Source organism: Chanos chanos, chromosome 2 (genome assembly GCF_902362185.1).
Source record: "Chanos chanos chromosome 2, fChaCha1.1, whole genome shotgun sequence".
Lineage (NCBI taxonomy): Eukaryota > Metazoa > Chordata > Actinopteri > Gonorynchiformes > Chanidae > Chanos > Chanos chanos.
In genome coordinates, this window is record NC_044496.1 from 7,325,284 (window position 1) to 7,338,314 (window position 13,031).

The 13,031-nt window shown below is 39.9% G+C and overlaps 2 protein-coding genes across 2 annotated transcripts; one reads left to right on the forward strand and one right to left on the reverse strand.

Annotated features, from left to right (window-relative positions):
* Positions 1-3,771: 3,771 nt before the first annotated feature.
* Positions 3,772-7,882, reverse strand: cebpg (CCAAT enhancer binding protein gamma). Its single transcript, XM_030794318.1, has 3 exons — positions 7,767-7,882; positions 6,217-6,386; positions 3,772-5,665 (listed from the first exon to the last, which is right to left on the reverse strand). Exons 2-3 carry the CDS (start codon positions 6,328-6,330, stop codon positions 5,255-5,257), a joined length of 525 nt encoding a protein of 174 aa, XP_030650178.1. The 5' UTR covers positions 6,331-6,386; positions 7,767-7,882; the 3' UTR covers positions 3,772-5,254.
* Positions 7,883-10,469: 2,587 nt separating this feature from the next.
* cebpa (CCAAT enhancer binding protein alpha) lies at positions 10,470-12,730 on the forward strand. Its single transcript, XM_030794317.1, has one exon. The coding sequence runs from the start codon at positions 10,710-10,712 to the stop codon at positions 11,595-11,597; it is 888 nt and encodes a 295-aa protein (XP_030650177.1). The 5' UTR covers positions 10,470-10,709; the 3' UTR covers positions 11,598-12,730.
* Positions 12,731-13,031: the final 301 nt, after the last annotated feature.

Here is a 13,031-nt window from a genome sequence, read left to right on the forward strand (position 1 = left end):
CTTACTCGCTTCTTTCTTTTTCTCTCTCTCTCTCTCTCTCTCTCTCTCTCTCTCTCTTGCTCTCTCTCTCTCTCACTCTGTCTGGGAGAGGACATAAGGTACATGTGTTACCGAACATTCTTGTGGCAAGGTCATGCTGTCTGTGTGGCCTTGAAAGAAGCAATATTACAAGTCTGGGGTGATGATGATGTCAGTCAGTTAATGATTAACTCTCTTACCACTAGGCTCTCGCATGTGTACAGAGTGGCTATGGTAAAAGGTCTCTCTCTCTCTCTCTCTCTCTCTCTCTCTCTCTCTCTCTCTCTCTCGCTCGCTCTCTCTCTCTCTCTCTCTCTATGTCTAACAACTTTATGGTCGTGCCAAACCCAGTCTTACTGGAATCCATCTTTCATGTACAATGTATCGTCTATAATCTTTACATCCCATAATCATGAGGTTCTCAGACATATCTCAAAGTAATCTACCTGTTTCATAATATTTTTTCTAGACAGTCGTTTCTCTGAGGTTGTTAAATAAAATCTAGTGCAGTGCCAGATATAGAATTCCTTCCTAGAAAGCCAGTGTCGCAAAGATATTCTGTAATCTTCCAGACGGCAGTAATCTGGTTGTGTCCCGTCCGGCCTCAGTCATTTGCTGAGTTTGCGGACCTGGCTGGTCTGGTAGAGAAGAAGTGGTAAGATGCGTGTTTGCCAGAGCTCTCCCAGAGTTTGTCCTTGGACCAGTGCTTGTTTACTCAAGCATCAAACTTGCCAAACTCCCTGCACCTGTCGTCAGCTTTAAAGGGCATGCATCTCTGAACCAGATCACCTCTGGACACTCTCAGTCTCTCTTAGTATGTCTATACATCTTTGTTACTATCCCACCCAACAGAACACATTATTATCTCTTATTCGATATCTCTTTTTGATCTCTTTAACTCCTTTATATGTCCTTTTTCTGTGCTAACGCTTTTTTTTTTCCCCTTTTCGGTCTCTGTTCTTGAAGCGTTTTACGAAGGCACCGGCGAGAAACATAAGGTCTATTTCACGAACGCTCTCTAATATTATATGTTGTCATCTGCGCGCTCCGTGAACTTGAAAATGATTTCTATTAAAAACTGTATCTCGGAGCTGTGAGAAAGGACGAGTAAGAAGACACTGCTGAGGTGCAAGAACTCGACTTGCCCCTGCTCTTTCCGCTATGCTGGGAAACCTCTGTCTCAAGATACGTCACACTTCCTATCAAATACAACGGCAACTAGCACTACAGGTAAAGCATACCTGCAGGTGCACCACGCATACCTGGGAGAAGACACACCTCATCCCACTTTCTCGGATCTGACGTGCATCACAGTGCTGGCTGAAGGCCAGTACCACACACCCTGTAGTGTTTGATGGCGAACTCAGACTTCTGAGGAAAGTGGGAGTAATGCTTTTCTTGTGAATTCTCCAGGTGTGATTACTGTTTTTTTTTTTCTTTTTTGGGGAAGCAGGATGAGGGGGTCATATTTGTGTTAAATATAAGCTTAGATTGTTGAATTGATTCTTTGCTGTCTATGAGATGAAACTGCAAAGCAGTTTGAAAATGATTTCTGTCATATTTAGGTATCACGTGAAAGGATAGTTACCCAGTGTTGTTACCCGATGAATATCTCCAATCATATCTACTGTAAAAGTTCAAGGCTAACCTAAACCAGAACAATCCAGACCTGTAGACTGATAACCTTCTTGCACCTTGGAGTAAACATTGGCTTTATCACCACATTTACCTATACAATCTCTCATCTGCTGATTTTTTTTTTTTTTTTTTGTGTCTACCAAACCTCTTATGAAGAGTGTTGTTATCAGTCTCTTCATAATTTCAGCTTGCTTAATAGAGCCATAATTTCAAATTGATCAATTCAGGCAGATAAACAATTAATCAAATCCTTACCATCAATTACTTACAATTAATTACTGGTAATTTATTATTGTATATTGACCTCTAAAATCAATTTATAAATTTAAATTTAATTCATTTTAGGTCCATTGCATTTACTGAACTGAAAAGGCTAACATTTTATTTGCTTAAGTATATCACGCTACAAAACATCAGAGCTCTGAGAGGTTGATTACCCGTTTGAATTTTTTTTTTTTTGGTCTACAGTTCAACAAAAATCAATTAAAGTGACAGCTTTGTAGCAATCCAGAGACCTTGCCACGGGTTGCTAAGCTTAACTGAAGTGATGTGTCCACTTCGTGCAGCGTGACAGTGACTTTGCCTCTCGCCAGTTGCATTAAAAAGTCATAGTAGTTCCACCTAACTCTTTTGTTTGCTCAGAGCTGAAATAAGCTGTTCTCATCGATCTGTCCTTGCACGTTGATAAAAATAGTTTGGCTTGGAGTTCGCCCAGTGACAGCCCAAAGCTCAGCTGAATCACCCCCACAAACTTTGTTAAATAAAGGTGTTTCCAATATTGGAACTGTATTTACACTGCCTGAGAAGATAGTCAGTCACGCTGTGGGTTCTAGAGCCGAACCTTCAACATGTTTTTCTTTGTGACTGAGATATGCTCACTAAGCGTACTGTTGTGATTTAATAAAGATTCACTTTATTCTAAAATCAAATGTACTTGTAAACGGGTTCTCCGAGCATACAAAACACCAGACTGTTCAGATCCCTAGACCTTCTGAAAGACCTTCCAATCTCTCCGAGACTTAATCTGTCACAACTGAGTCAAAGCACATAACTCGACAGTCCAATATAATAATAAAATACTTTAATTTAAAATCCCATATGACTGTCTTTACTGTCCCTTGGAGAGGAGATGAGATGTAATACATATTTCTGTATGTTCTCCAATACATTTCTGTATAGTTTAAACCAGTGATTCTCAACTCCATTCCTGGGGACCCAGTCTTGCATGTCTTTGTTTTAACTCGGGACTGACACATCTGATTCCACTGATCAATTAATCATCAAGCCCTTGATCAGCTCAATTAACTGTGATGATCAAGAGTTAAAACAAAAGATGTGCAGGACAATGGGCCCCCAGGACTGGAGTTGAGAATCACTGATTTAAACCATCCCTGTGCAATAAAACACACAATCACAGCTCAAGTTGAACATTTACTTTTCTTTTTTTTTTTAATTTACAATGCACAATAACCCAATATACTTTTTGTACAAAAGCAAGTCACAAGTCAAAAGAACAATGCTGCCCAGCAACATTTTGTGTTTAAGTAAAATATGCCAATCAAACATTCATGGAACATCAACTGAAGTTTTAGGGTCATTTTTTTTTTGGTATGTTTTCCAAAGGATTCCATGTATTTTCTATTCATTTAAAGTCATATCCCTGTTTCAACAACAACAAAAAAAACACACTGTTCCATATGTGGTTTGACATGATGCCTGATTTGCTGTTCCTCTATTTTGTAGTGCAAAAAGAAAGTATTTCTGAACAGTGCTGACCATGCAAAAATCATTTCATGCTTTAGAAAATAAGATAAAACAAGAAAACAGAATTAGCAAAAAGGTGTTTTAGAGGTCCTGTATTTCTGCTATGTCAGGTGTATATTGTAATATAAAGAAACTAAAGGCCCTATTTGGTGAGGCTAACAAGTCTAGCCTGAGGTACAAAAGCTTGTCAACAGAGGCAAAAACAAAAATGGCCGTGTGAGACTCACTTTCTTATATATATACAAATACACACACACACACCAAAACGTTCTTCTTTTTTTCCTTCTTAAAAATGGAAATGTATTTCATTATTATTATTATTATTATTATTATTATTATTTATTACTATTACTCGGAGGTAACTACAAACTTAGATTTAGGACAGCTGATTGCCTTTGAAGCTGGAAAACTGCTGAGTCAGAAAAAGTTCCTGCCCCACCCGTCCAGCTTTTTGTTTTGACAACTAGCCCATGGCTTCTAGCACATACAGGTTTACCATGACTCTGTCTGTCTGGCTTTGTCTGCAGTCCAACATCCACACAGGAGACTCAGGACCCTGGTCCTCATTCTCCTGCTGTTAACTTTGTCAAAAAAACAAAAAACAAAAACATAGTCTCAAATCCATTATGATGCAACAGCATGAGAATCATCTTGTTCTTGAGATGTCTAGGAATTAAATCCACCACTCTCTCTCTTTTTTTCCTTCTTCCTTACAAAAAAACCCTCCTATTTTTTATCAAAGATCTGTGCATATGCACTCATCGTCACACCAGACCAATTCTACTTGGTCCTCAACAGCTGCGTCTTCTGCAGGTGGCGGTTGTAACCATGTACTTTATCACCTGGATCGAAATCTTGCTCCGATTGGCCAAACTGGGTTGTGTAGGGCTTAGCTAGTACAAGCACCAGAAACATTTAAAATGCAGCCGAAGAACCACTCTTTTTTTTTTTTTTCTTTCAAATTTCATTGTGAATCCCCTGCATCTATATGACAAAATCAAGGCGGCGAACGTTCGTTGTGAACTACTCTGTCTCTCAGCTGCCACTGTTGAAAAAGAAACTTAAATTTCTGTTTTATCCACTTTAGAAAGAGTGGCGCTGGTATTTAAACAACAGCATAGCCACAATTAAAACTCCTCAAAGCTTTCTCAAAGTTTTTGTTTTTCCCCCAAAATATAACTACTATCTACTTTTCTCTCAAGGTTGTTTTAAAAACTGTTCATGACAAGCACAAGCCAAAAGAAAAATGTCCCCCTATCATTAGTCTTGTTTGCCTTACTGCATGTAGCTGAAATCCAAATCAAAGATAATCAAACGCAGCCACAAGATATTAGTTCAACTAACGGGACAGTAACATGAAAATGTAACTTACAAACTTGCAAGGCTGTTGCTGGTCATGTTTTTTTTTTTTCTAGACTGTAGAAAAAACATACACTAAGTTTAAACTAACTATCCTCTACTTAGGAATTATTTGACAAATGGCTGTTGGCAAACCATCAGGAATTTTGCACACGTCAAATCAATTCCTGCAACTCAACACTGCTGTTGCCATAGAGATGGTGTGATAAGCCACTGCGCAAATGAGCTGGCTGATGCACATCTACATCCCACGGGCACAATTACGCACCACATGGGAAAACAATGTTGAGCGTACAAGAACGACAAAGAAGTGAAAGTGAACTGTGGCAACGACGATTGGAAAAAATAAAGGAAAGGGGAAAAAAAATGAAGAAAGAAATACAGAAGATGAAACATTAAACAGCCGACCTTCTCCGGAAAAAAAGTGACATAAAAAAAAAAAAAAAGGAAAAAAGTGTGTCTCTAAACTACGTCTTCACTGGCTGGCGTTGTTGTTGTTGTTGTTGTTGTTGTTGACTACGCTGTTGCTATTGCTGTTGTTCTGAGCGGGGTTACAGACATCTGGGGCGGTGCTGGGGGGCTGCACATTGTCGGCCAAGTTGTGGGCGTGCTCCAGGAAGAGATCTTTGAGCACACTCAGCTCTTTGCTCAGGAGTTTAATCTTGGCTTCCAGTCTCTCGTTTTCTTCCTTCAGCTCGTTGACGCGCTGCTGCGTATCCTGCGCTTTCTGTTTACTGCGCATTCGACTCTTCTTCACGGCCAGGTTGTTGCGCTCCCGACGCTGCCGGTACTCCTCGCTGTCCTTGTCTGCAACTGGTTTCTTCATCTTGCTTGGGGGTGTGGCCTTACCGCCTCCTGTAGAACTTACTGGTACAAGTTGTGGCACCTGAAATTGAAAAAAAAAAAACAATCCAATTTTCTGGCACCAGTTTTACACTTCAGTCAGTGAAGGGGGATATCAACATGAACAGAATTTCAAAATAGCAATTTTATACAAAATTATTATCTGAAATAGCATGAAATAAGAATAGTTTGAAATATTTGAAATATGTTTTCTTTCTTTTTTTTGTGAAAATACTGATATTAAATAACGGAATATTTTGCATAGCAATACCTTGATATAAAAATGAAGTACATCACAATTGATCTACTATGGTGCAAACTGATTAAATAACAACATCTTACAACTACATGCCAAAAAACAAACAAACTGAATAATGGATAGTTTGGCCAAATTAATGAGATCACGTGACAATCTTGCGATTTTTCAAGGCAACTGAACAGCTTTTGAGTAAACTTTTGGGTCAAAGTTAACATAACGTGTGGGCTAGTCTGTTCAGCTCACAAAGTCTGGGTAGCGTTTAACGTTATTATTTGACTCTGTCCTAACTTTTACTTCCTACAGTATTTGTACACGGAGTGGTATCCATTCTGTACCTGCTGTAGTCCTGCTGCTGTCGCCGATGTTGCTGTGCTGCTGTGAGCTTGACTCTGAATCACACTAACCCCGTTCTGGTCTGTAGTTAATTTCTGCTGCGACGGCTTGCTCATTTGGATCCACTTTCTTGCCTGGTAATTCTCTCTCCGACTACTGGGGTCGATCTTCACTGTAAAAAATGATGATAATGATAAAAAAAATGTTAGTTGCATGTTAACTGAGCAGCAAAAAGCACAATGTGCACATGTCTTTCTGTAATATGAGAGTCTCCGCTTTGTGATAACAGGAAAAGACCAGGGGATGATGAACATTCCAACAGCACTGTCACCATGATATACAATTAGTAACACAGCAACACGGCAAACCTTTGTGCACCAGGGCTTTTCAGATACATGTTCTGAGAAGCACCCAAAATTGTGAACACAAAGAGATGTTTTATGTCAGAATAGCATATCCTTCAACTATATAGTTAACAGCGAAATAATACAACCGTCAATTTTGCAATGTTTGATTAGGAAACAAACCCACTCAAACAATCCAAAACTTTGAAAATGAAAAAGGGTAGAATGATACACCGACTGCTTGAACATTTTCTCAATAAAAATGTGTAGTAACTTAGTATGCATGCACCTTACGTCAGTTTAACGGCCTATTAACGCCGCAATATTACTATAGCAACTGTAGATCAAGCTACTGCTGCAAAAGGAATGTGCACATGTGACAAAGTTTCATTCTTGTTTGGGCATGGGCTCGCTTGCGAGTTACCAGTGGTTGCATCATCGCATAGCCAGCCCCCGCCCCCTCCCTCACTTTCTTTGTGCCGTGCAAGAGGGAAACTCCTCAACCTCAACTTTGCTTAACACCGTATAGATTCTAATCACATATCAACATGCACAGAACCTTACAGATTGTCAAAGATTAAACGCCGTGCCACTTTTTAATACAAGAAGACAACATTCAACGATGGCCGGTTAACAACTATGTAACAGTCAACCTAATTACATTTCAAAAAGACCAGCCCAGTTAGCTAAGACAGCTAAGCTAGGTTACCTTACCTCACCAAAATGGAATGAGGGGAATACCCACCTCCCACCCACCGACGATGCGAACAGACTACTTCACAAACACAATTTTAAATACATTAGCTAATCAATGAGATAATTCACTATTTTTCAGTGAGTATAACAATGTTCTTTGGTTGCTAACGTAGAAATATAGTGTTGGCTAGCGAGCTAACTCGGCACATTCCTGAGAGACACATTAACAACAGTTAGCCCATCATGTTAATGTTAAACTATCAGCTTGCTAGGCTTTTCATTTTCTATATCTAAAGGCTTGAAGAATGGTAAAGTTGGCAGAACCTGTAGCGATTAATAGTCTACTTTTTTTGCAAATACATTGTTCCGCTTGTGCTTAGCGAGCTAGCTAATTCAGGAGACTGAAACCTGTTTCGCAATCGATTTAGCAAGCAAGGTCCCATGCTCATGCCAAACAGTTAACATTCAACTGTAGCTAACTAACAAATAAACATTAGAAATTTACAACAGACCTTATTTCAGCAACTTTTACGTCTTGTAATTCATCCACCAAGTCGCCAATCAATTTTGTCTTCGTTTGTTGACAGTGAAGACGATTCGTATTCTCTGTTATTGTTTAGTTCGCGGAGTGGTGCCTCGGAGTATTGCGAAATCTGTTTTACCATGTAGGGAAAATCTGTCCGGCGAACCAATGAACGAGAACCAAAGCTCTTTAAACCAATCAGAGAAGGTGCTGCAGTTTCGGGCGTTTATGTAATAAGAAATATAATCATTAGATCATACACAGCGCTACAGGAACAGTTGCACGCTAGTGCAAACTACAGCTCCACATCTCTTAATTTGACAAGAGAACAAATTTTAAAATTTAAAGCCCTATGCAGTTGCTAACACATTGTCATGACAAGCCCATGGCAAAACAGGTTGCAGAAACTGAAAACAAAGTTTGTCATGAATTGTTATTCGTTAATTTTGCTTGGAGGATTTTAATGCTGTTTGGAGGCTCTGACTGCCAACATAATTACACTTTGACTTCAAAGCACGTTATTACTCTGACGTTCTCAAACTAGGATGAAAATGGGTGGTGGTGAATGAAGCTAGCATGAAGGATGATGAAAATGTTCATTAGTTTACATCATGGTCCGTTCGATAGTTCGTCAAATACTTTAGGTTAATGAACTCGGTCAATAGAAAAAGGCGGCCATGTGAACGTCTGATGTTTGTATACAGCAGAGGTGAAATCAGGCCACGGGGCACTTATCACATTTCTCAAGGTTTCTTTTCCTTTCACGCAGTTTCAGGTTTGACATGTGAGCCTGGCCGCTGTAAACTGTGGCGCATGATCATATTTCGTACACAGTTTCCACCTCATTAAAGTGAATCGTTTCTAATCACGATTTGGCTGTCTCAGTCGTATAAATAATTACATCATATTTGCCAAGCTGCTCCCGTGTTGGCTAAATAAATCTACACTGTAGGCCTAATGTGGTACAGAAGTCAATCACTGTCCTTCTACCACTGCCAGAATTCACAACCGTGACAGCTGTCTTATCAGTTCAGTTCAATCGGTCCTTGTTATCACTGCGAAAATATGAATCAGAATCACCATAAATCAGAACCTCTCTAAAAAACTGCAATGTATTATCTCCTGAATAAGCAAAATATTTCGCATGACTCAATAATCATGTATTTTCAGGTCTTTGTGTGTAATGCAGCGTGCCAAACGCACGCTTAGACAATAGAGGGAGCTCCCAGCCTATAGACATTTTAACGGACGAGTAAGAGCGCTCAGCTCGTGTAGGTTCAGATCATGCATCTGTCACGCTGGACTTTTCTCTCCAACCATTCTGAGTCGTGTGGTAGTCTGTTTATTTTGGCATACAGTAGATCATGGTGCGTCTATTCCGCTGAACTGCTGAAATATTGCACTGATTTATATATATATATATATTTCATCCCGAGTAGCTGCATAATGTGTTGCAAAATAGGCCTATTTACATAAACATTATAGGAAAAATACACGATTGTGTTAATTTTACGAGAGTCTAAATAATTAAAACCATCGGCACTCGGATCAGTCATCAACCTAAGCTGCACTTCTCAGACTCTTTTTGGTAACTAACTTAAATACGGTTTTATTTGTGCAGCAGGTTATTCTTTCATAAATATTATTTTTTAATTCTTTATTTATTAGTGCTCTAACTTTATTTTGCACTAACATGTATGTATATACACTGTATACATGTATACACTTTAATTCAGTACACATGAGAGCAAGTCGCCTGCACGCGCTCAACAGATTGAAAGACATACTTTTTTATCAGACAATGTGAATGTCTGAGCCCTATTGACGGGTTCCTGTCAAATACATTTGATCGTTTATTTGTTTGATGTTCTTGTCAAAACAGTGAGAACACACAGGGTAATCAAACGAAAATAATCATAAAATCAAACCAAATATATTTGATCAATTGTTTCGGCTTGAATTTTTAGACTTTTATCTGAGCGTCGTTTAAATAATTTTCCTAAAACAACAAAAGGAATTGTTTCGTTATTGACAGTGTAAGTACGTCAGTAGAAAACGAATCCTATTACTACAAGTATCTAGTTTGGATCACGCACATTATTCATACATTATTAGTATAATCTTTAATCAGATGAGACTAACCTCCATTATGCTACAGATAATACGAATATAAATTAAGTTTACATTTTACTTTTCTCAGTAGGATATGGGCTTTTGTGATTAGACGAGGAAAGACAAATATCATACGTTTGACTTGCACCACTTTAGCTTGAGAGTTTGATCGGAAAATGAAGAAAAATGTTTCGGGTGAACATCAGAAAGTGTGCGCGCGCATTATGGATGAATGGGACAGAATAAATGAATACCCTGTGATCGGGATAACTGTCAAATAATCCTGCTTTTGAGACCTGGTGCTTGCACAGCTCCAGTTGGAATTGGTTATTAATAACCAAAAATTCGTCTGCGTTTTGCAAACTTGTTCAAATGGTTTTGATGTATGTGTGTTTCACTGTTTGATGAATTTTTCGAATTTCTGTCTCTAAATCGATTTTATGAATCTTGTTATTTTTTAATGAGCAGCTTGACAGAGGATTTAGTGCGCATTAGGACCCAGAGTGCGCCCGCCCCTTTTCACAGATAATATATAAGACGGACTACAGCTTACACTGACAGATGTGAGGTTCCTCAGCTGAGAGGCAGTTAGAAATTCAAACTTTTTTGACTGCCTTTTAGACAAGCCCATATTTCCAGAACTGCAACATTTAACTCCCAGAAACTCTTAAGCGTATTTCGTGGCTACAGGAGCATTTCTTGGACCAACTGCAAGCCAAATCCTTCTTCAAAACAGCAAGCCAGTGCGGCTCTCTCCGGTACTCCGAGCAAGCTGGATTCCCGGAGCTCTTCACCATGTCTGGCAGGTTTTAGATACTCCATGGAGCAACCAAATCTGTACGAGGTCGCCCCACGACCCCTCATGACCAGCCTCGCACATAATCAGCAGAGTGCCTACTGCTACAAAGATACAGCTGTTGCCGGAGACCTTAGCGAAATCTGTGACAACGAGAACTCAATTGACATCAGTGCTTACATTGACCCAGCCGCCTTCAACGACGAATTCCTGGCTGACTTATTTCACAACAACTCGAAACCAGAAAAACTCAAGCTGGCGAGTGGCGACTACGACTACCCCCACGGTGTTAATGGAACACCGGGGGCTCCGCAACAACTTTATGGCTGCATGGCCGGCTATATGGACTCTTCTAAACTGGAGCCAATTTACGACAATCCATCCACAAGAATGAGACCTGTGGCAATCAAACAAGAGCCCAGGGAGGAAGAAGACATGGGGCATTCAGTGCCGCCAACATATCACCACCCTCAACATCATTCGCAGCATCTATCCCATCTTCAGTATCAGATTGCGCATTGTGCGCAGACCACCATGCACCTTCAGCCGGGGCATCCAACGCCTCCACCGACCCCTGTCCCAAGCCCGCACCACCAGCAGAGCAATCTGCCTGGCGGTGCGATGAAGCTGATGGGTAGCAGTGACCGGGGCAAATCTAAGAAGCAGATTGACAAGAACAGCCCTGAGTATCGACTCAGGCGAGAGCGAAACAATGTCGCCGTGCGAAAGAGCAGGGACAAGGCGAAAATGCGCAACGCGGAGACGCAACAGAAGGTGATTGAGCTGGCTGCGGATAACGAGAGACTGCGCAAGAGAGTAGAACACCTCACGCGTGAACTGGAGACATTACGGGGCATCTTCAGGCAGCTTCCCGATGGCTCTTTTGTCAAAGCCATGGGCAGTTGCGCCTAAAGGACCGACTCAAGACATGTTAAACTTGGAAGTGGTGCGAATGTGTCTGCTGGATAAACTCGCCCTAGATCTGACAGATTCTTTACCGTTGTTTCTTAAGGAGCCAGGCAGCTGTGATATACATGTGCCTTTTGTACAAAACGATAAGCTCATCTCGCCACACATTCGAACTGTGGACTATTGGTTGTTTTTGTGTGTGTGTGTCTTCTGTGTAAGAATGTGTGTTAGCTACGCAAAACATATCAGTGCAGCTAATATAGGGTATAATTTCACTCTGTTATGTTTGAAAGTTACCACCCTTCTTTTCCCTTCTTGGCAACCTTTTCAAATTGTACGCAGTGCCCTTTGAGCTACATTAAAACTTTGAAGTGCACAAGTCTTTACTTCTTTGCGAAGGAAGAAAAGTGCACTGATTGGACTCTCTTGGCATTCTTCCATCAGGCTTATATCCCGTGACAACAACAGGTACAGAACATTTACTGTATGCTTGACGTATTTGAATGAGGGGCGTGAAATTTACTGAATTAGACAGTATGCCAAAGTAAAGGACTGGACCACAGTCAGCATATTGTGGTATCTGCCTCATATAAGCAGTTTGTATGCACTATATGTCGTCAGAAACGACCAGATGAAGCACATTTTATTTTGAAAATTGCCATAGGTTCGGGTACTGATCTTTAAAACGCCTCTCAGTGCACGCTTTATAGAGTCAAAGCTTTGTATTTATGCAGTGTAATTAATACAAAATGTGAAAGAGTGCCTCTGTATGCAACGTCTGTTGCCGTCTTTTGGAGGATTCCGGGCGAAGATCACCATGTGCTTTCTCACTGGTTTTGCTGTGGAACTCAATTCTTTCGTATGTGCATTTCATGTGAACTGTATTTTTGTATGAGAACACTCGACCAGATACAGACATCCAGTGCCTTTTAAATTTCTCCGTCTTTATTGTTATCACTGGCTGAACTTTTTTGGATTATATAAATCTTAAAATATACAGCAAGGAAATGGAAGCACTTTTTACAAACGCCATATTGCAAATGTAATACGAATGTTTTAAATACTTTTCAATTGTAAAATGAACATTATATATATGCCAAAAAATATGAACTATAATAAAAGAACATTGTCTTACATAAATGTCTCCTCCGTTTGTTATACTGCGTTGAACTTTTGTTTTGGAACTTGAGCAGAGCTTTTTCGCTTTCATGTAAAATTCTGAAGACTTCATTTTCATATAATTTAAGGTGACGACAAATTTAACTAAACACATAGGATTTAATCTGATTCTTTTATGAAAAATTTTTGAAAACGTTTGTTCATTAGCGACAGAAAAATGTGGGATTCATGAAATACGTGTGCGTGCCAACTTCTGTCACCGACCCTGTCCAAACGCCAAACTTCAACATTTTTCCTGTACGCATATTAAAATGCAAT

Excerpts from the sequence above, each read along its gene's own strand:
- cebpg (XM_030794318.1), bottom strand. The coding sequence starts at position 6,330 with ATGAGCAAGCCGTCGCAGCAGAAATTAACTACAGACCAGAACGGGGTT. Across the intron at positions 5,666-6,216 it reads CAGCAGCAGGACTACAGCAG|GTGCCACAACTTGTACCAGT; the intron begins GTACAGAATGGA and ends TTTCAATTTCAG.
- cebpa (XM_030794317.1), top strand. The coding sequence starts at position 10,710 with ATGGAGCAACCAAATCTGTACGAGGTCGCCCCACGACCCCTCATGACC.